This window comes from Hyaena hyaena, unplaced genomic scaffold, assembly GCF_003009895.1.
Source record: "Hyaena hyaena isolate Hyena2069 unplaced genomic scaffold, ASM300989v1 scaffold_134, whole genome shotgun sequence".
NCBI lineage: Eukaryota > Metazoa > Chordata > Mammalia > Carnivora > Hyaenidae > Hyaena > Hyaena hyaena.
This window is the reverse complement of record NW_024080766.1, coordinates 391,765-413,413: the sequence shown is the minus strand read 5'-3', so window position 1 is coordinate 413,413 and position 21,649 is coordinate 391,765. Positions and strand designations below refer to the sequence as shown.

Below are 21,649 nucleotides of genomic sequence, written 5' to 3'. Positions count from 1 at the left end.
AGCCAGTGCTCTGCCCAGCATCACAGCAGGCATCCCTGAAGCAGGTGTGAGCAGTGACTGTGGGCACTGGAGTGACCGTCACATGCTCAGAGCAAGAGCACCAGCAAGCACCACATGCATCGCTAGGGTCTACTGTCATTATTTGAAGATTCTCCCTGCATATTTGCTCCCGAAGTAACATGGAGTGAAAATTTTCTCAGCTGGTGGAAAAAGCAATGTATTTTTATTATTATAAGGGACAATAACTAATGATTGTTAACTCTTACTTGTATTAGTTCAAAAAGCATTAGGCACTTACTCCATGCCAGGCAGTAGGACATATCATAGTTAATAGGTACTCAGAGACAGGACATTACTACGTGTTTGTCGAAAAGTGAGGCCTCTCCTGAACCAGTAACGTGCCTGAGCTGCAGCCAGTTGTCAGTTACTTCATTCCCTTTAGGTCTGGATTCCTTCAGGAAAAAGTCCTACACGTGAATTTTCTTATCTTGTGCAGAGGAGATAAAAGTGTAATTATCAGCTCCGCACCTTGAACATGCCTGGAGAGGAAAGGAAACCTACGTCCCAAAGACTGAACTCAGATGCTCAGAGCGGCCCCCCCACCCCGCACTCACAAGAAGTCTGCAGGGAAGGGGCGCACAGCATGCCCACCAGAGAGGCTGGAGGCACAGTGAGCAAGGGCTGTCCCTGCTGTCCCAGAAGTCCTTGGGGTCCCTGAAGCGAGGGTGGGGGAACAGGGCAACCCTCCCTTCCCCCCTCATCTTGGCCGGCACTGCACGGTGCATCTGAGGAACCCCATTTGCTGACAGCAGCGTGGGGAAGGGTCAGGACCCCTCACACCCCACATGCAAGGCCCCGCCATTCACTCTGGTGTGGCTTCTCTGCTAATGTGGTGTGAGATTAGAGACTAAAAGTGCCAACAAGGCCACTGCTGAAGCAGCTGCCGTGGGGATGGTCCCACCACATGGGCCTACGGGATCCCGCACCACCAGATAAATGTTCACATTCACTTCGGATCCGCCAGACCTGATGCTCACGACGTCTCCAGTGAGGACTTGCCCGGACGCACGCAATGGTGCGTGCCAGAGGGACACCTGTCCCATCTCACACGGCCGGGGGGGGGGGGGCGGGGGGCGCAGGGCTCTCAGCACGAGGGGGCGCCACACAGAGCTGCAGGACACAGGCCCCTGGTCCAGGCTGAGGCGCCTCTCTGGGCTGCACACCTGCCAACCGGAAACTGGCTTCGGTCTCTGGAACCTTACTAGGTCATCCTGAGTAAGAAACCCTTCACAACTGGGAAGTCTTCCTTTTTCTGTATGAGTTTAGACTTTTTTATTGAGCAGCAGAGCTTCGGAGGTGTTTACACCATGCAGAAATGAGGGGAGACCCAAGGGTTAAGGGGAACAGGCATCATGAGGCCACTCACACCAGAGCCCCCTCACAAAGGATGTTACAAGAGAGGAGAAAGCCAGAAGAGCCACGGCCTTCAGAGTGCTTGCTCTTCAAGAAGCCATGAGCGCAGCCCCACAAGAGGCAGGTGTGCGGGACCTGGGCGTCTTACGTCACTCTGGCTGCCACGCATTTCCAAGGGTGGGGGATGGGCACTGCATCACAACAAGGCTGGGGCCCAACAAGCTACTTGAGGAGCTTGGCCACGTTCAGACTGGGAACCGTGATCTCCTTGAAGATGGGCACGTAGTTTGGGTTTGCCTGGGTCGGGCCCTGCTCCAGCGTCTCGATGATGGTCTGCTTCATGTCCCGGCTGGTGTCCCCCCGCATGGCCAGCAGCGCACCGATGTGGTCATCCCTGGGGACGCGGGGAACGCCAGGGCTGCGTCGGGGTGCGCTCACCCCCCAGGCCCGACTCAAACTCCCCAGTGCTCCCCCGGCCTGGCTCGGCCAACACCAAGGCCCCAGAGGCGGCTCGACGGCTGCAGACAAGAGGTGTGAGCCCCTCATCACAGCAACAGAGAAACTGAGAGTTCTCCTCTTACTGTGGCCTTTTGTTCAAGCTACAAACACACAGCTTTTTAGACTCTGTTCTCCTAAATCTTTAACAGACTGCCTGCCTAGGGCAGGGGGACCCTGGGGAGGACAGGACCGCCAGTCCCCCCTGCTGGAGGCAGGCCCAGAGCACTAGCAGGAGGGGGAGATGCTGGCTGAGTGCCCTGGTCGAGTGTGGCACGTGTCCTCTCCTCTCTGAACCCAGGAGCACAAGACGAGTTTCCTGAAGCCACCTCACTTGTGCCACCTTCCCCAGCGAACAGAGCGTGACTGACGCCCCGCCCAGAGGGGTCCCACCTGTGCTGACCCTTGGGGGACGCGTCAATCTGTTGAGGACCCATGGGCGTCAGGGCCAGGGGAGGCACAGACACAGAGAGACACAGAGACATTACTGTTCTCTGAGGTCCACCCTACTCCTGGCAGTCACCCCCACGGCCTGTCCCTACAGGAGCCTAGAACCCCCCCCAAGTGGCACTCACACCTGACAGCCAGGCCCTTCCATCTTCCCAGTGACCCGAGGAGTGAGCTTGGTGCCTGCTCCCATGAATTCTGGCTGAAACAGGAAGGCACATGGGCCCTTACCTGATGTCTGGGTATTTGCTGACCAGAGTGGAAACCTCCAGGTAGAGAAGAGATGGGTCTGTCAGCTTAATAACTTCTGCAATGGCGACAATGGTGTCACAGTACCCATCTGCATCCTCACCAAACCCCTGGAAGACAGAGCGCCAGCAGCTGCTGAGTACTGGGAGGGGACACCTGACGAGTCTCTGTCAAGCCCTCTCTTTGGCGGAGGCTGCCCAGCTGGCTCCCCACCTCCCACGCGGTTGGCTCAGGATCTGGCTCAGGATCCGCAGCGGAGCCCTCACTAAGCCTCAGTGGGATGCTGCCAGCAGGAGGCAGGGGATGGACGACCGGGAGTGAGCCCAGGACTGCCCGTGAGGGTCAGGCCAGTGTCTGGCGAGCGCTGCCCCCTAACAAGGGTCTAGAAGCCACGGCCCAGCATGCGAAGCCCCAGCCACAGGGTCCAACAGACCTTCCCGTTCACACAAGAAGGACTGACTGGCTGCTTGGTCCCTGATCAGCTGGCCTAAACAGCCCAGGGGGATGGGGGGATGGTACTGGGGGAAGGGAGGACAATGAGCCAAGCCCCCGGGCCCAGGCGGCACTCACGGAGGCCAGCTTCCGGAACAGGTGGCGGAGCTGCGCGGCCTCCCGGACCATCCTCTCGGCGCCCTCCTTGCGCTCCTCTGCGCTGCGGAAGGAGATGCGCTTCTGCATGACGGCGCGCAGGTACTCCAGCACCACGCGCCGCTGCGCCTCCGCCGTCATCCTCTGCAGGCAGACACAGGGTCAGCGAGGTCCCCGCTCAGGTCCACACCCTGCCGAGACCTGGGAGTGTGTCCCCCCCCCCCCCATCAACAGCCAGCAGAAGCCTACAGCGTGTGCACAGCTGAGTTTCTACCGTGTCACCTCCCTGAGCCACAAGAGCATTCACTGCAGTGCCTTCCGGTAAGTGGTGAAAGGAAACTCGAAACAAGATCCTCACAAGAGACACCACCCATAAGCCACCGGAGAGGAGCCGGCCAGACAAGACCCAGCTCCCATCTGGAGGCCTGCGCACAGCACTCCTCAGACACCGGCTATTAAGTCAACGTACCCAATGTTTACGGAAGTCAACGGTGGAACCAGCAACTGTGCAAGCAACGGCCGAAAGGGTCGCACGCCAACCTCTGACCGCCAGAGGCTTCCCGGGGAGGGACTGGCCAGCTGGGGGTGCGACCACTGGGCCTCCCGACAGCTTTCACTTTTAGCGGCAGAGACGTGAGAATTCCCTTTGAAACTAGGCCTTACACCAGGGCTGCACTGGGTCCCAGTCAACACAGCAGGACAAGACGTGAAAGGTGTGAGGACCAGAAGTGAAAACAGTGTCACTGTTAAAATGACACAACTCCATACATACGGGTCTGAAAGGGTCCAGAGACAAATCCTAGAAACACTCGGAAAGTTTTACAAATTGTCTCAACGTGAGGTCAGTGTATCAAAATCACTTCCATAAGCCAGAAACAAACTTCTTAAAATGTAACATTTTTTACAGCAATAAGCGCCAATACTGCCGGGGCCCTGGGAAGTCACCGGCCCGGAGTGAGGAGGCGCCCAGGCCCTGCGGGAGGACTTCCAGCAGACAGCCGAGGGACCTGGGGGCTCTGGGCCCCGTCTGCAGCAGGCTCCCAGGTCCTCCACGGCCCGGCCGCACAGGAAGAGCCCTGGGCCCTCTCCCGGGGGGCAAGGGGGGGGGGGACAGGCGGGCAGCCCGAGTCCCGGATGGGGATCCGGAGAGGGAATGGCTGCTCACCCCCAATCCACAGCCACCAGCGCCACCCTCCCTTCTAGGGCCCCACCACGAGCACTGCCTGGGTGTGTGGCTGCGTGGTAAAGAGGGTTTGGTGGGGTGTCAAGAGGCAGTAAGGCTGAACGAACAGAAACCCGTCACCTCCACCCGGCTTCTCTTTAGACACGGACGCGTCCTCAGGTCAACAAAACTCCCGGTGCATATCCAGTCAGAGGAACTGGACACAGTTCCACACAGGTGCCAGGTGGGCTCCAGCCTGCAGGTGAGCACACAGCATGTGGCTCTTACCTTTTTATACGGCTTTTTAATTTTGGCAAAGTCATTGAAATAGTCTTCCACGGTAACACAAATAGTGTCCACGGCATTGGACCCTAACAGCCACTTCCTTGTCATCAGCTCATTGAGATGTTGCTGAAAAGTAAAAAACACAGAAGACATCACTCGGACACTGTCCCCGAGTCACGTGTACCTGGAGGAAGGTGCTGCAGGACCTCAGTGACATTCTGTGACAGTGGCACACACTCAGGGCCAACTGCACCGGCACGCGCTCCGCCAACGCGTACCCTAACTGTGGGAGATGTATGCCACCCACGACCTGGGTGACGGGCTGGCATTCCCTACGCATGCCTGTCAGGACACAGGATCCCTTTAACGTTCACGTAGATGTATTACTTGGATACTCTGCAACTTATTTACTCCATCCTGATGGACACTTACAATTTCTCCCACTTGGCACTTACAAAGAAGGCTGCACCGAATTTGTGCATTTCTGCAGGTGAAAGCCCAAGGGTGGAACTCCGTCCACCGGTGTGCACACTGAAGCGTCAGTAACCCTCCAGACGGCCCTCCAGAAACTGCCGTCTACAGAACAGCAGAGAGCACATCTGTCCCCAGGCCGGAGACACACAGCCAGCGGCTGCCGTGTTTAACCCTTGCCAGCCCGCTAGAGCAAAAGATAATACTCGGTTTGAATTTGCATATCTTTGAAGAATAGGGAGATAAGGAATTTTGTTTCATATTCAGAACATTTGTAATCCCTTTTCTGTGAAATGGTTAGTCATCTCCTTTACTTTTCTCTTATAGCTGTTATTTTATTTTGAACTATTTCAAATGTGTAATTTCATCTGTTTTCTAAACCGTTTTCAAGAAAGTCACATCACGAAACGATCCCACCAATCACCTCAAAAGCTCCTTTCCAGCTACTTCTTTCCCAGCAGGATCCGAGATGATCTTGGTTTTACTTTTTTCAAGATGTTCTAGTTTCTGATAACATATCTAGGTAATACTAAACCATCTCTGTGTTTCTGAAATAAACCTTACTTGCTGTTCTTGGTGTATTATGCCTCAGATATGATGGGAAATGCATTTTGTTAATGGCTTTGTTTTGTACTTTCAGTCAAAGCTGAGACTGGCCTACGTAATGTGTGTGCGGCATGCACGTATTCTCAACTTGGTTCTTATACTGGGAATTTGCCAATAAGCATAATCAGCCTTCCTTTTGCACACTTGTTTCCACTGTGTCATCCACTAAGCAGATGAGTCTCCTTAATGGTTCACGGGAGTCTCTTTCAGCTGTGCATCGTAAGGGCCCCAAACCTGGGCCTCTGTCGTACAAGGCATAGGTCACAGAGAGGGAAAAGCCCTTTAGCAGTGAGCGAGGTCAAGTCGACTGTCAGCTCCGCGTGGTACACGGGGTGATGAGGGCTCATGGGATGGAAGCCCCATTTCCAGCCTAGAAATGAAGCGGCAGAGAAGCGCTCCCACCTCCAGGTCCAGGAAGACCTCCTCCAGCAGGCTGCCGCAGCCTTCCTTCGCGATGGTGTCCAGGATCCCATCCATGCTTGGCTGACTCAGAGACACACCTGCTTCCATGTCATTTTTCAAGTACTTCCTCTTTAAACTGACTATGGATTCTCTACAAGGAAACAGTTAAGGCTCGGTGAAGCGGCTGAGTACCCCTACCTTCTCTGTTGTGTCTGGTTGCCCTCTCCCACAGTCACTTACTTAAAGGTCTGGCAGTTGTTGATGATGGCGATCATGTACTGCACGTAGCAATGCGGGTGCTGCCGGTCCCTCAGGTGTTCTTCTTTGTACGACTGGGTTTCGTCCTTGTACCTGAGAACACAGCCCCCGGCAACATCAGTCGAGGGCCACGCAGACGTGTGCCAAGCACCACGCCAACATCACACCTGATAAATACATCTGGCATTGCTGACATCTGACCGGTTAAGTCTTTAAAAATAGGATTTTGGATGATCCATAAGATCAGAGAAGCTGATGATTTCAAATGGATTCTTGAAAATAAATCTTTTATCAGGCTTTAAAACATGGTTCAGTATTCTGATTACACAAATATTTTTAAAAGATTTCTGAGTAACTGGGAAATTATTATTTTATCTGACATATAATTTGCCTAGAAATTCATATAATAGTGTTGGAAACATTATCAAATATTAGATAAAATTTCACTTTCTGAAGAAAAATCGATAAATTACTCAAAAATGCAAAACTCATTTGAGGTCAAGAAAAGTGAGATCACTACATACTTTATTTCTGAATTTGTTACGGAGATTCCCAAACACGTACAGAAGCAGAATAGCACAACGTACTGTACGTATGTTTAAAAGATCTTAAGAAAGGAGCAAACTGAAAATTGGCAATTACAGAGAAATAATTAAGCATTTATTCTAGCTTTCTGTCCGACATGAGGTTCAGGTAATCAAACTTCTGAGGCTGATGAGGAAAATTTCCTCTTTCTGCAAACAAAACAAGTAAGGCCATGACGCGCAGGTGGGTGACTGATGGGCACCTGAGCCACCAGAGCAGGACAGAGGGACATGCATCCCCTGGTACACACCACCTATGTGGGCTTCTTGCCAAGCAGTAAGACAGTGAAGAGGAATCCCATCGCCTTTAGAGCCAGCATGTGGTTGGCGGGCGCACGGCAGTCAGGGTTAGGCACTATGAGATAACCTGACACATGTCCTTGGGCCAGTGGCTGAAAGAGGGGCGAGGCTGCACTCATGGACCTGAGACCAGGAGCCCAAAGGGTGGCTCGCAATGCAGACCCTGCCGCAGCTCTGTCTGAATACGTACCTAGAAAGAGGTGTGCCTGGAACACCGGGGTGGGGGCCCCAATACAAACCTGGTGTCAGATGACCCCAAGGAATGGCTGCTCACATGTATGTGGGTTGATGGCCCCGCAGTGAGGGTTAGGTTGTAGGGAATGAGGTGCCTGGATGTCTGGGATTTGCTTTAAAGTACTTGGGTGGGTGGGGGGTGGGTACCGATGAGGTGAAGGGGGATTTAAAGGGACAGCTTCTGAAGATGGATGACAAGTCAAGGTTTTTAAGCCTTTCTTTCTACTTCCGTATAGGTTTGAAAATCTTCTTTGTAAACAATGCAGAGGGAGGAAGGTGTCCCGGAGACACACCCCGACCCCCTCGGAGGGCCACCTCCCAGTGACAGAATGTGGAGCTACCACCGAAGGAATCCCCCACACCCGGGCTCTGGGCAGTCCAGACAACAGAAAGGACGTGTCTGGAAAAGACTCTAACAATGGCAGCCCTGCCCGCACTGCCCAGGACGGCACAGCAGACCGGTCCAGGCTCTCGGGAAAATGGCGCAGTCCACTGCAAAGAAGACAGTAAGAAAAGGCTCATTTCAAAACAACAAAGGTCACTACAGCAATCCTGGCTTCAAGTATTTTTCAGTATCAAGCATATCAGGATCAAAATTTTGCGTTTAAAATCTTTCTAAATCAGCACACTGGTAAAATACCTACCTGCTCAGGAAAGAATTCATTTGCTGAAGACACAGAACTAGTACCTTTGTTTTCAGATCTTCACTAATCTGAGCAGCAACTTGGAGATTCTGTTCGAACATCTAAAAATTGGAGAACTTACACTGTCATATAAACTCACAAGAGTTTCCCCTTACATAAAACCCCTATCTGCCAACTGGTAGTTACAGTCCATATTCAGGGGGAAAAAAATGAAACCACTTGAAAAATAACAAAGTTAGTCAAACAGACAACTTTCACACTAGCTAAAAAAATCAAGTGAATCACTTCCTAACTACCTGCAAACTAGCTGGTCTCCACAAAGAGGGCAATGTATGTGCTCCCCAGGCTGACAGGGAGATGGGGGCCCCGGAGGCTGGGTGTGGCAGGGGTCACTTGGGTGCTGGGGGCTGGGCTCTGACTTGTGAAGTAGATTCCTTGCAAAGGAGGGCGTACGCTAGACTGAGGGAGGCAGATGTGGAGAGACGGAGAAAGACCAGATGGCCAAGTTCCTTCCGGGCCCGCGGCCCATGTGGTCCGTCATGACACCAGTTTCCAAAATAAAGGAAAGGGTGAGGCCCCGTCTGATGCTAAGTGTCGCCCAGACACAGATGCCCACATCGCTCACTTGTGCCCAGCTGGTGCCCACGCACTTGGCACTGACACGGTCCCACACGAGTGTTAGAACACGGTTCAGCGCTCCTCCTGCCAGAAAGCCTCCTCCAGGAAGAAAAGCCAAGAGGCCAGAAGGAAAGGACGGGAAAGAAGCTGGAGGACCCCAGCAGGGTCCAGGAATCAAGAAGTAAATTAGCCATAAAAAGGCACAATTATGGTTCAAATGTGAAGAACTCATTCCCAAATCCATCAGGTGACGTTCAATTGGGCGGCATTTATGAAGACAAATCTTAGACATTTACAACATAAGGAAACGTCAAAAAGCAAACTCATATTTGAGCATCACATGCAAATAACATGTAATTAGGTTCTAGATCAAATACAAACACCCTACGGAAACTAAAGCAACCGCGGGCAAAGCTGCTTGGCACAGATGACCCTCAGTTTCTTCTGCTTCGGAGAAGGGCCTGAGGCACGAGGTGGGGCTCCCTGTGTCTTTACTGCGAAGAGAGGCACTTTATGCTGATTTGTAAAACCCACAGAGCCTACGAATGAGCCAGGAATGACCCTCGGAAGCGCACAGTGGTACCTGGAAGACGATGGCCGGGAGCGTCGTCTGGTAGTACCCATCTTGGTCAGCTTCAGGCTCTGTCTCTTTTAGCCAGTCTTTCTTGTCTGTTTCTAGTGCTTTCCGCAGCCAGGCAATTATATTTGACTAAAAGAAGTTCAGCATCACAGAGAAAGAAAAAGAACAGGTCCCTCTGAGACAAGGCAAATGGCCTCTCTTCAGTGGTACAGCCGCAGAAACCAAACTCCGGGCCCCAGGAGTCCCCGTTACCCGTGCCCACGTGTCCCCCCACCGCGCGGGACATGGCCTGGCTCGGGACTGTGCACCGCCGTCTGCGTGCAGGACACGGCCTGGCTCGGGATTGTGCAACGCCGTCTGCATGTGGGACACGGCCTGGCTCGGGACTGTGCACCGCCGTCGGCGTGCGGGACACGGCCTGGCTCGGGACTGTGCACCGCCGTCTGCGTGCGGGACACGGCCTGGCTCGGGACTGTGCACCGCCGTCTGTGTGCGGGACATGGCCTAGCTTGGGACCGTGCACCGCTGTCAGCGTGCGGGACATGGCCTGGCTTGGGACCGCGCACTGCCCCACTCACAGTGAGAGTAGACATGTATGTGTCAAGCAGCTCGGAGACCACGTCTGGAGAGAGCAAAGGCTTCAGGGTGCTGACGTCCACTTCTGGGACCAGCTCTGCGTTCCCCATCATCTCCGCACTATGGCAAAACCAGGTATGAGGAAGAGTAATTACTAGGAAGACAGAAAACGCTCGCATAAGGCTGCTGTGTCCTGTGACACACGAAGGCCCCACCACCCTCAACGCCGCCCTGGGGAGGGGGGCGGGGCTTGGGCAGAGCGCTGGGTGAGAAGGGCCACGTGAGGCAGCTCAGTCCCTTGCCTCAGCCTGCTGCACCCAATCACTCAGGAAAGAACCCCTGTGAGGGGGAGATCTGTTTTTTCTACCCACAGCACCTCCCCGTGGGCAAGGCCTGCGCCCGGCAAATACAAGGTGCTCAGCAGATGGGATCTATCGAACAAGGGAGTGGCACACAAGTACAGTAATTGAGAAACTAGACCCTGAAGTCAGCACCACTAACCTGTGCAGTTCCCAACCTAACATGAATCAGCAGAGAGTGCCAATACATTCAGGCAACTGTGCTGAAGAAGACAGGGACATGAACTGAGTTCTAGAAAAAGTATCTATGTGTGGCTGGTTTCTCAAAAGTCCAAGGTTTAAATGTTAAGAAAATTTACACACCTTATGCCATGTTTCCTAAATACGTGTTTACAAAGAAAACACCGAGTCCTAACAGCTAGCCCGCTGTCCGTGAGAAACAAGGTCTTCCCGAGTGAACTTCAGAATATTCAGAATATTCTTCAGAATATTAAAAGACTATCATTCAACCTAGATTTTCACCCAAGAATCTTCAATCAGTGTGCAGTGTTTCTAGTATGAAAGCAGTTCAGTTTCTCCCACCAGAAAGTCCCAATGCCGGATGGTTCGGCCAGTGAGGCCAGCATGCCGCTGCACGTGCCCAGACAGGCGCCCACAACGTAGTGAAACACAAAGCCGGGACACAGAACTCTGTGCGTCAAAGACGCAAACCCACAGCCTGGAGGCTGAAGCAGCGGCCAGGGCCCGGGCCCAGATTCTAATCCTGCTCCCCACTCGCTGGCCATGGAAACGCTGGGCCCGTGACTCCCTGTGCCTCAGTTTCCTCATGCACAAAACGAAGATGATCACGACAGTACCTTCCCCATGGGGGAGCATGTGACATGCTGGCCTGTTTAGAAAAGGCCACAGGATGGGGCACTGGTGGTCGCTGCGGACTCATGGGCTGGGTAAGGGCAGCGTCCAGGAGCCAGCGGGCCCCGGCCTGGCACGGGGACACTGCAAACGTGCCACACATAGTGACCACCGTCATCTGTGCGCGGGACAGAGTCCCTCCTGTTTCCTTCCGTTGAAGCGTATACACGCTCTACTGTGATCCGTTACCAAAGTACAAACAAAACATCCCAAAACCCATAGCTACAGCAAAAGGTTTAGTTGATTTCTGCACATGAGCAGTAAGACAGGCTAAAAATAATTCCAAGACAGCACTTCACACTGTTCTCTCTTCAGAAAACCTGCAGTTCTCAGCTCGTCTTACAGAATTTCAGAATACCCCACCGGTGGCTCCACCTTCACACCTTACCGCAAACTAATCAAGCACCAAATGGCTCACGTTCCATTTGGGAAGTGACAAAAGCACAAGGCTGGAATGCAAAGAGCATGGACTTTTCTCAGGTGCTGGTGAGAAGAGGCCCAACGGGGGCCTGGAAACCAGGACGACGGAGTTGGTGCCTCCTTACCAGCGACGTGACCGCAGACCCCGGGGCCTCCCGCGCCCACGCGTCCCCCCTGTGTGAGGCCACACACCCAGGTGCCACCACAAGGAGGGAGTGGGTCAGCGCACGGTGGGCTCAGTATCACGGAAAGGCCCAACGCAGAGCCGTGAGACAGGGCCTGGGCCTCAAGGGCGGAGCGCCACCTAAACACAAGGGCATTCGCACAACCAGAGGCTGGGCCCTGACCTCAAGGTGAAGCCCACAAACAGGCCAGAGAGGAGACCTCCGTTGGCAGAAAAGGAAGTCTGAGGGGGCCGAGCAAACACCAGAGCAGCACAACCCAACTCCGTGTGGAAGCAAACGCAAGAGTGAATGCGGGTTACCTTGCGTAGGTGTTCAGCACCCACGTCAGCAGGCTCACGATCTCGCTGGCCTCCAGGTCTTCGGACGCGAGCTCCTGCATCCGCGAGCTCAGCGCCTGGTGGTACATGTTCAGGAGGTTTCTGAAGATCTCGTAATGGGGGGGGAAGCACTGAACCATCAGGTTTTTGGCAACAACGAGGTCATCTAGGACGTACTTCCTTATGATTTCCAGGTGGCGGACGAGCCACATCTTGTCCGACTCCCTGGTGTCTGCCTGTGTGCCCTCAATTCTAGTGGTCACGGTCCTGTCCAAGATGGCAAACATCTTCTCCTTCCAATTCTTGGGCCTCCCGGGAGGAACAAAGCTAGTTTGCTTTTTTCGGTCAAGTATGCGCCTGTCGATTTTTTCTTCCCTTTCGATAATTCTAACAACTGAGACCAGCAAGGTGGGGTCACGGCGAACAGTGACCAGCGACCTCTGCAGCACCATCCATAGCTGCTTGGCCAGCTCATCAGAAAGGCCCTGCGTGCTCCCGAAGTAGCCGTGGATGAGGGTCATGTCGCGAGTGTTCCCACTGTCCATGCGGTACTGCTCGTACATCAGCCCGTCCCGGGAACACTCTAGGTCCATCAGCTTCCGGTGGGCTTGCAGGAGCGCCCCTTGCTCTATGAGGTCCTGGGTCTCCCTCACAATCTCTGGCACTGGGAAAAAAGGCACAAGACAGCACCGTGAAAACGACACAAAAAGCTGTGCAGGACACTGGGGAGGAGGCGGAGGGCGGAGCCCGGGGACCCCTCTCTGCACCCAGACAACCGCACTGGCGGAAGCTGAGTAACTACTTGGACTGCGGAGTCTGCAGAAGGCCGGCAACTTCCGGGAGAAGGCGTGTCGGTAAACTGAGGTTCGTCTTGGTCCACTGCAGCTCTGAGCACAGGAGCGGCTTCCCAGGCCCGGCCCCGGCCGCCACATGTTCCTGAAGCAGCCGGCACACAGCCGGAGAGAACCTGGGTGAGCAGAAAGGACCACGTGCTCCAAACACGGAGGACCTGGGTCCCCGCTGCCGGCTGCTGCAGGGAGGTGTGGACACAGGGTGGAGCCCACTGTCGCTACACTCCCACTACCGATGCTGTAACCCTTCTCCCCTCCGCCAGGTGACTTCCGGGGGATTTAAAGAGTCAGTGCCTCTTTCCCCTTCTGCTTTTATTCCTTCTCCCTCTGGACATTAAAGACTAGGACGTTCAAAAGCAACCTCACATACAAGGGAATTTAAAACCTGCCTGCACACGCTCAGGGAAAGGTCAGGGCCCAGAAGGCCTGAGAAGACCCTCAATTTACTCCCGAGTCTGGTCTTCAGCATAGGGATGGCCTGCAACAGCCAAAACAAAAGCAATAAACAAAGTCAGGGGAAGAGGAGCACCTGATTTTCAGAGTTCTCACATTACTAGATTCAAATGCCTGATATCCAACAACAACAAAAAAAATCACAAGACGTAAAAAGATATTGGAAAGGATGGAGATTCAAGGGGAGAAAACAACCCAAAACAAACCATCCGTGGTAGATCTACTGAACAAAGACTTTAAAGCAAGTTTAAATGTGCTCCAGAGACTAAAGAAAGGTGTGGAGAAAGTCCAGAAAATGATACAGGAACAAAATGCAAATGTCAATGAAGAGCCAGGAATCCTGAAGGGAAATCAAAACAACCCAGGGAGGGAAAACTACAGCATGTGTCTCAGGGCTGTAAAGGCGGGTCTGAGGGTCGGAAGGAAGAATCTGCGGACAAAGATGGCATGATGGCCATCACCAAGTGCCAGGGAAGCAAGGAAAACGACTCAAGGAACAGGGCCTCTGGGGCGTGTGGGGCACCGTCAGGGGCCAGCATGCACACCTGGGCGCCCCGGAAGAGGGAAAGAGAGACAGAAGAGCAGAGAAAGGGTCTGAATAGTGGTCAAACTCACATTTAACCTGATCGAAGAGAGGAATATGAACTTCTGAAAGCTCACTAAACTCCGAGAAGGAAAAACTCGGAGATCCAGAGCAGGACACATCACAAACACACTGCTGAAAACCAAAGACAAAGGGAGAGCCCTGAAAGCCGTGGGGGAGCAGCTGCTTGCCTACGAGAAGCCTCAGGGAGACAAGACGGTCCGTTCCCCTGCGAGGCCTGCTGGCAGTGGGCTGGCACAGCCGAAGGCTAGAAGGAAACCACTGTAACCCGAGTCCCATACCTGGCAACATGAAGACACCCCCAGACACACACAAGCTGAGAGAGCTCGTGACCCAAGACCTGCCCGGAGAACCCCGGGGAGCCCCGCAGGGGACAGGGAAGGACGCCGGACAGACGGACAAACAAAGCAGCTGGAAAAGCCAGTGTTACCGTAACTTTGGTTTATAACTTTACTTTTTGTTCTAAGTATTTTAAAACACTAATACATCTAAGGTAAAAATTACTTGTCCAAAGATAATATTACTATAACTGGTTTATAATTCCACATAATTTAAGACTAATTTATATATATATAATATATATATAAATTATATATATATAAAAAACATTGAGTCTATGTTTTTTGACAACACATAAAGATGTAAGTTTATAACATCAATAACTGAAAAGGGGTAAGGACGGCATCATGTAGGACCAGAGCTGTCATCTGTTATTGAAGTTAAGCTGGCATAAATTCAGAGTATTTTAACTTTAGATGTTAAAATGTAATCCTCAAGGTAACTACCAGAAACACTTTCCTTATATAAAAAAAGGAAATGAGAAGGAATTCAAACATTTCACTACAAAAAATCAACTAGACCCAAAACAAGAGAATAATGCAGAAATGACAGACAAAAATGCTGTAAGGCACATAGAAATCAAATGGGAAAATGACAGAAGTAAGGTGCTCATCATCAGTGATTACTCTACACGTAGGTGGATGAAACTCTCCCATCAAAAGACCGAGACAGGCAGAATGGATCTGCTGTCCACAAGAGACTCTTGACATCCACAGACACGAACAGGGTGAAATGAGAGGCCGGAGGAGACACGCCATGCGAACAGTGACCAGAATACAGCAGGTGGCCCTACGAGTATCAGACAAAACAGACCCAAAATCAACAAGTTTACAAGAGACAAAGAAGGCGTTATATGTTAATAAAAGGCTCTTTACAGCGAGAAGATACAATTGCCAACATTTATGCACCTAATGAGAGACCATCAAGGTATATGAAGCAGAAATCCACAAAACTGGGCGACAGTTCTGTAATCATAGTTGGGAGACTTCGATGTCACTCACAGTAGGACGGGACAACCGGTCAGGAGGTAAGTAAGGACGCAGAGGACCTGAACCACACAAGCACCGACATCTGACAGACACACGGGGCGCTCCACTCGGCAGTGGCACACGTGTTCCCCCAAGCCCACTTTTTCCAGGACAGACCACGAATTAAACCTTGATAGATTTTAAAAGACAGGTATTATACAAAGTACCTTCTCCAACAACAACAGGATGAACTTAGAGACCTGTAACAGAAGAAAAATCTACCAATTTGTGGAAATTAAACACATTCAATCACGAGATCAAAGAAATCACAAAGGAAATTAAAAATACTTATGAAAACACAGCACACCAAACTCATGGGATCAGGAACGCAGTGTTTAAGAAGTGTATGAGGTCTAAATGCTTACATTAAAAAAATATATATTTCAAATCAATAATTGAACTTTATAACTTAAGGAACCAGGAGAAGAAGAGCAAGCTAACCCCACAGCCAGCAGAAGGAAGGAGACGGTAGAGAGGAGAGCAGAGACAAGCAAAACAGACCACGGGAAAACAACACAGAAAATCAACAAAACCAAAAGGTGGTTCTCTAAAAACATCAACAGTTGACAAATCTTTAACTAAATGGTCTTAAAAAGAAAGAGAAGGCTCAAATACTAAAATCAGAAATGAAAATGGGGACATTACTGCTGACTCCACAGAAATGAGAAGATCACGAGAGCTGGGAACTGCACGCCCGTGGGAAGACTCAGGGAAGTGGCCAAACCTACCGGAACTAACTCCTGAAGAAACAGGCAATCTTTTTTTTTTTCTTTAAGTTTATTTATTTGTTTTGAGAGAGCGCAAGTGAGAGCAGGGGAGGGGCAGAGAGACAGGGGGAGAGAGAATGCCACGGAGGCTCCACAATGTCAGCAAGAGTCCGACGTGGTACTCAATCTCATAGTCACGAGATCATGACCTGAGCTGAAACCAAGAGCTGGACACTTCACTGACTGAGCCTCCCAGGCGCCCCTGAAGAAACAGAAAATCAAAACAGACCCACAACTAGTAAGGAGAGGGGAAATGGGGAGCTATCATTTAATGGCTGCAAAATTTGTTTTTTCTTTCAGTTTTACTGGCATGTGACGGACACGCAGCTGTCCTATGCCGGTTCCACGAGATGAGTCCTGGGGGTGGGTGGCGGTGACAGCTGCACAGCAGTGTGAAAGCACTTGACGCCACAGAACTGCGTGCAAACAATCAGGCTGATAAACTTTACGCTCTGTGTATCTTACGTTAAAATAAAGTGGGGGAAAAGGCTGCGTGCACAGTACTCCTGAATTACAGGTAACAAGGAAAGTCTGAAGGGGGTCAAATCAGTGCAACATCTTCCCAGTGAAATCTACTAACTAAAATACGTATATAACACGACCTCATTCATTCCTCAAGGGAAGAAAATTATTTTCAACTCCTGTGGATAAACTGCTTCCAGTAAAGTCACTTTTTGGTCATCTGGCATTAGCTTTATAAGACTGGAAGAAAATCATTAAAAAAAAATTTTTTTTAATGTTTTATTTATTTCTGAGAGAGAGAGAGGCAGCGTGAGCAGGGGAGGGTCAGAGAGAGAGGGAGAAACAGAATCTGAAGCAGCTCCAGGCTCCAAGCTGTCAGCACAGAGCCTGACGCGGGGCTGGAACCCACGAATGGTGAGATCATGACCTGAGCCGAAGTCGGACGCTTCACCGACTGAGCCCCCAGGCGCCCCATGGAAGAAAATCATTAAGGAGAGAGATTAACTAGCAAGGGGCCTGCTGGGTGTCACAAAGGAGAAACAGGTGTGAGGACTCCATGCCGATTCCAGGGACAGTCACCAAGAGGAGCTGCCTCCTCAGCACCCACTGAGGGGCTGGCCACAGCTGCGCATTCATGGGGCGATGTGGGAAGCCACTGGGAACGCAGCCTGAGGCATCGGACCACGGGAGGGTGAGTGCGGAGCAAGGGTCAGACGCAGGCGTGAGCGGGGCCTGAGGAGCAAGGGCAGAAGAGGACAGGAGCCGCCACGTGCTCTGCGGCCAGAGCAGGGCCGCCCGAGGCCACGTGCCGCTCAGGGCCCAGCAGAGTTTAGGGAAGGACACAAAGAACTCAGAGAGAACAGACGTGGGATAAAGAGAGGTACGGGATCAGACCATCCCACGGCCTCTTGCTAGGGTGCTGGTGACCCTGAAAGAGCAGAGGGGATGGGGGGGATGGGCTCCGGACTGTGCTGCGCAGACAGGGAGCCCCACGCAGGTGACGAGTGACACTGTTCCGGATGGGCTGTGGAACGTACTTCTTCTCAGTAGTGAGGTACCAGGACAAGGGTCCAAAAGGGCCACTCCCAAACCCCCTCTCCCCACATCCTCCCAGCAGCCCCCGGGCCCTCATCAGGTCCAGCTCCAGCACTGACTGAGCCCGCAGAGCAAGTCTCTCCTCTGCCCTCCCCACCCCTGGCCCGTGCACACTCTTTGCCACCTAGAAAATGCTATTCCCCTGCATCACCTCTGTGTCTGGGAACTGGTCCCTCTGTCCTGTTCGCTGTGATGCATCTTTTCCTTCACCTGTCAGAGCCCCCCCGGTCTACTGGCCTGACAGCCACACAGCAGCCAGGAATGAGCGCATGTAGCACATCTGGCTAACCCGTTTCTGTGCCTCTGTCCTGACAAACAGAACGACAAGCATTCTACTGGTCCTTGCAACTGGTCCCTTTGTCCTCAGTCCAAACAAGAAGCCAACTGCACAGTGGGTATCAAGCCCACTGTCCGCGCTGAGACAGGTCTACAAAATGCCCCGCACGAAAGCTGGATCCACCCCTGTATCACCCACAGAACTATGGGAAAGAGAACAGCTGCCCCTGACTCTCAAGGCAGCCGCCCACCCAGTCGTCTCCCCAGCCACCCGCCCCAGCCATCTGCCCAGCCGCCCCCCGCCAGCCACCCACCCAGCCGCCCGCCCAGCCGCCCACCCAGCCACCCCCCTACCCCCTTGCCCAGCCACCCCCCACCGGCCGTCCCCCTAGCCACCTGAGAAGATGTTCTTGAGGTTTTCCACGGCAGCGGCAAGCTGGCTGTGCCGCACGACGGCGTCCTTCACGTCCTTGAGGCTCTCAACGGTGTTGATGCTCTGCCTCCAGTCTCTGCTGACGTCGGCCAGGGACCGCTGGATGTCCGTGACGTCATTCAGCGCGCTGTGGAGCTGGCTCAGGCCTGTGCGCACACCGTCCAACTGGGACTGGATCGCAGCCTAGGGGAGACACCCAGAGGTAATGCGTCAGGCTCCGCACTGGGCATGGAGCCTGCATTAGATTCCACCCCTCCCTCACCTTCCCCCCACCGGCCCTCTCCCTGGCTTGCTCTCTCAGTATGGCCAGTGCCATTGTGCAGAACTGGTATATGAGATTCCGACTCACTCCACGAGTGACGCCGAATGGCCATGAGCGCACCGTACATACAGCCAGAAGGGAGGGGGTGCGAAGGAGTGCCAGCAGGTGGAGGCGACGGGGAAGGGAAAGACCAGGTGGCACAATCAAAGCCAGGAACACACCTGACCCAGAAGTCATAACTGCACGTAGAAATAATTAACAACGATGGTAACAGACTGCACAAGGTCCCTAACTCGCCAGTGACAATCCTTTGTTAATCCCACAAATTTCTGGAACAGATAAAAATTCTGACTAAAAATGTAGCAGGTCCAAACTATTTTTGAAATTAAAGAAAAACTACCATTTTAAATAAGTCTAACTGGTCTTCAGATGCTTCGTTTTGGGACAAATGAATGACCTTCATCCTGTCTCACGGAGCCTGACATTACCTGGACGCTAAAAGAGTTTTCGACTGAAAAGGTGACCTCACTGCCGTAACGGTGTGAGAACTAACTTCCCTCAAAGGCATTCTCTTAAATCCCAAGCCCATTCTGCTGCCCGCCAATTACAGCACACCGTGCTCTTTACTATTTATCTACTTTGTGACCACACCGAATGTACGTATTTTAATAAAAACCTCACCTCTTCACACAATTAACAAATTAAGTTGAAAGCCAATCCAAAGCATAAAACACCTTGAAAATGAGTAATTTTGTTTCTTGTCCGACTCTCACACTCTGCGTAAGTATGCCTTGCTCTCCTCCCTCCCTACCCCCGCAGGGCCAGCAGCGTCCCTGGCACATAGCAGGTGGCTATGGCATGTGTGGCAAAGTCTAAACAAAGAGCTCTCCGGCAGCACCCAGTAGACGACCTTCTAACAGGTCAGGGTGGCTGCTAGGCTAGCATTGTTTAACAATTAAGTGGACACTTCTGGGTGCTTAAAAGTTGTTCCTTTGGGGTTTCCAATATTCCCACAATCTCCTTTGTAAATCTACTGCTTGGTAATACAGCGTTGGAAGGAATGTGTTAAGGAAAGGTGATATTCTGTTCTGCCTCTTTCCAGATCGTCACAAGATCTAACTTAATTTAGCAATACTACAATGATGATGTTGTGCAGGAACCCAGAACTTCAGATAAACAGATGTGTCCTGATTGAGAGTGAAGCCAATGCCCATGCCTCTCGGGTTTCGTACCTTCAATCTGGCCTCCACAGAGGCCTTTTTCCGGGCCTCTCTTCTGCGATACTGCTCCACTTTATCCAGCTGGTCCGGGCGCTGAAGCATCCCAGCAACCCTTTGGACCGCTGTCGCAACAGCCTCCCGGTCTGTCTCCTTCATGATTATAAAGCAGGTGGAATGTCTGCACCTGTCATACTAGAGGTGTCCTGTGTGAACGGGGGCAGATGTAGGGAAGGTAGAAATGTTAGGTACAGAACTCACTCCCCCTCATAGGCAGCTGCTCACAATGGACTGTAAGGAGAACTTTTGAGATCATTAATCCAGTAAACCTGAAAGTTGAACAGGGATTATGAACTCCTTAATAAGAAATACAAACCTCGAGCACTCTGATATGAAGGCAGTTTTACCCTCAAGCGGAGCAGAGACATTTGCAGGTATGAACTATGAACAGACAATGTGTCCATGTGCACCTCATCCTATCAGATGTCGGTCTCCAAGGTACTTCTCTTCCCTAGACAAGGCCAATTCCTGGGGCCTTCACAGAACCCTTTGTCCACATCGGTGCCGAAGCTGTGCCGGGAGGCCTCAGTGAAGAGGGACACCACGGGGACAGCATACACCTCAACATGCCCCACCCATCCCCCCATTCAAGTCCCAGCACGTGCCCTAGGATTCCCCTCAAAAATCACTGCCGTCCGTAATATCAAAAACTCTGCTGCCAACGACTTAACAGCCCCAATAAACAAAAGACGAGAGCGCAGAAGGTACCTTTGTTCAGGTACGACGTGCAGACACGCCAAGCAAACCTACCTTCCATCCCAGCTCCAATGCTCTGGTCCTGGCACCAGCAGGGGTCTTCTGGTGAGCGTGTGGCAAATGAGAGGATTTAATAAACACGTGTTCCCCCAGCCTCAGACATTAAACCTCTACTACCGTGCATGTTTTCTGTATACAACTTCTTAAATAGATGAAAAAGACCCATCCTCTCCCTTAATACTTTAGTCCTCATTCTCATATGCTTTCAGAAAAACACTCAACTCCAGCCACGGTCCCCACTCCGGGCTCTGTATTAAATAATTACTGTCTGTGCAGGACATGCCTTTTTACTCCTCTTTCAAACAGCGCTGTATCGCAGCCAGTCTTCCCTCTGCGGTTGACTGTGTACACCAACGCAGGAAACCCGAGCCGGACAGAAAAGTACACAGACGCCAAAAACACTGAGGCACGTAAGATGCCTTAAACCCCACCTTCCAAAGGCAGGCGTTTCTACCCGGGCTCCTTTGCTCCCGGGTTTTCTCTGCGTTTCCTCCCGGCCGACACTCACTGCGGAGGTAAGTCTCGCTTCCCGGGCAGGTCACGGGCACCCCCACTACCGCGCACCCGCACGACTCTCAGCACGGGGCCGGCCGGCAGCCCCAGAAGCGGCCATCCAGCCGGTCGCAGGAGCGCACAGCGGGTCTCGGGCGGCCCCCGGGGCTGGCTCGGCGCCCCCCGAAAGCGCGCTAGCAAGCGGCGCTCGCGGAGTCGGCAGGCACCTGCGCACCGGGTGAGCGGCGACATCGCGGCCTCCACCGAGCCTTCCCGGCCGCGCAGCGAGGCCGCGGCAATCGAGCGTCCGGCTGCGCTGCCCGCTCCCCGGGCCCGCCCACTCCCCAGGCCTCGCACCGCGGCCACCACCGCCCAGGCGCCCGCCCTCCTCGGTCACCGGCCCCGGCGCACCGTCTGCCGCCGCCGCCGCCGCCGCCGCCGCCGCCGCCGCCGCCGCCGCCGCCGCCGCCGCCGCCCTGCACTGGGCCCGGAAGTGAGCGGCTCACAGA

At 52.7% G+C, this 21,649-nt stretch overlaps 1 protein-coding gene across 4 annotated transcripts; it reads right to left on the bottom strand.

The window, feature by feature from the left end:
* Window positions 1-1,301: 1,301 nt before the first annotated feature.
* EXOC3 (exocyst complex component 3) lies at window positions 1,302-21,591 on the bottom strand. Of its 4 annotated transcripts, none has more exons than XM_039238016.1 (14): window positions 21,552-21,591; window positions 20,643-20,687; window positions 19,848-20,038; window positions 18,317-18,536; window positions 12,028-12,709; window positions 9,915-10,032; window positions 9,340-9,465; window positions 8,139-8,239; window positions 6,359-6,469; window positions 6,119-6,269; window positions 4,643-4,765; window positions 3,175-3,336; window positions 2,587-2,714; window positions 1,302-1,807 (listed from the first exon to the last, which is right to left on the bottom strand). In XM_039238016.1, exons 3-14 carry the CDS (start codon window positions 19,989-19,991, stop codon window positions 1,636-1,638), a joined length of 2,238 nt encoding a protein of 745 aa, XP_039093947.1. In that variant the 5' UTR covers window positions 19,992-20,038; window positions 20,643-20,687; window positions 21,552-21,591; the 3' UTR covers window positions 1,302-1,635. The 4 variants fall into 4 exon arrangements, with proteins under 4 accessions (XP_039093947.1, XP_039093949.1, XP_039093948.1 ...); XM_039238018.1 differs by lacking the exon at window positions 21,552-21,591 and adding an exon at window positions 21,080-21,102; XM_039238017.1 differs by lacking the exon at window positions 21,552-21,591 and having other exon boundaries at window positions 20,643-21,134.
* Window positions 21,592-21,649: the final 58 nt, after the last annotated feature.

Coding starts and splice junctions, on each gene's coding strand:
- EXOC3 (XM_039238016.1), bottom strand. CDS start 19,991: ATGAAGGAGACAGACCGGGAGGCTGTTGCGACAGCGGTCCAAAGGGTT. Junction 18,537..19,847: donor CTGTGGAGGCCAGATTGAAG/GTACGAAACCCG, acceptor TGTCTCCCCTAG/GCTGCGATCCAGTCCCAGTT. Junction 12,710..18,316: donor CCTCAAGAACATCTTCTCAG/GTGGCTAGGGGG, acceptor CTTTTTTCCCAG/TGCCAGAGATTGTGAGGGAG.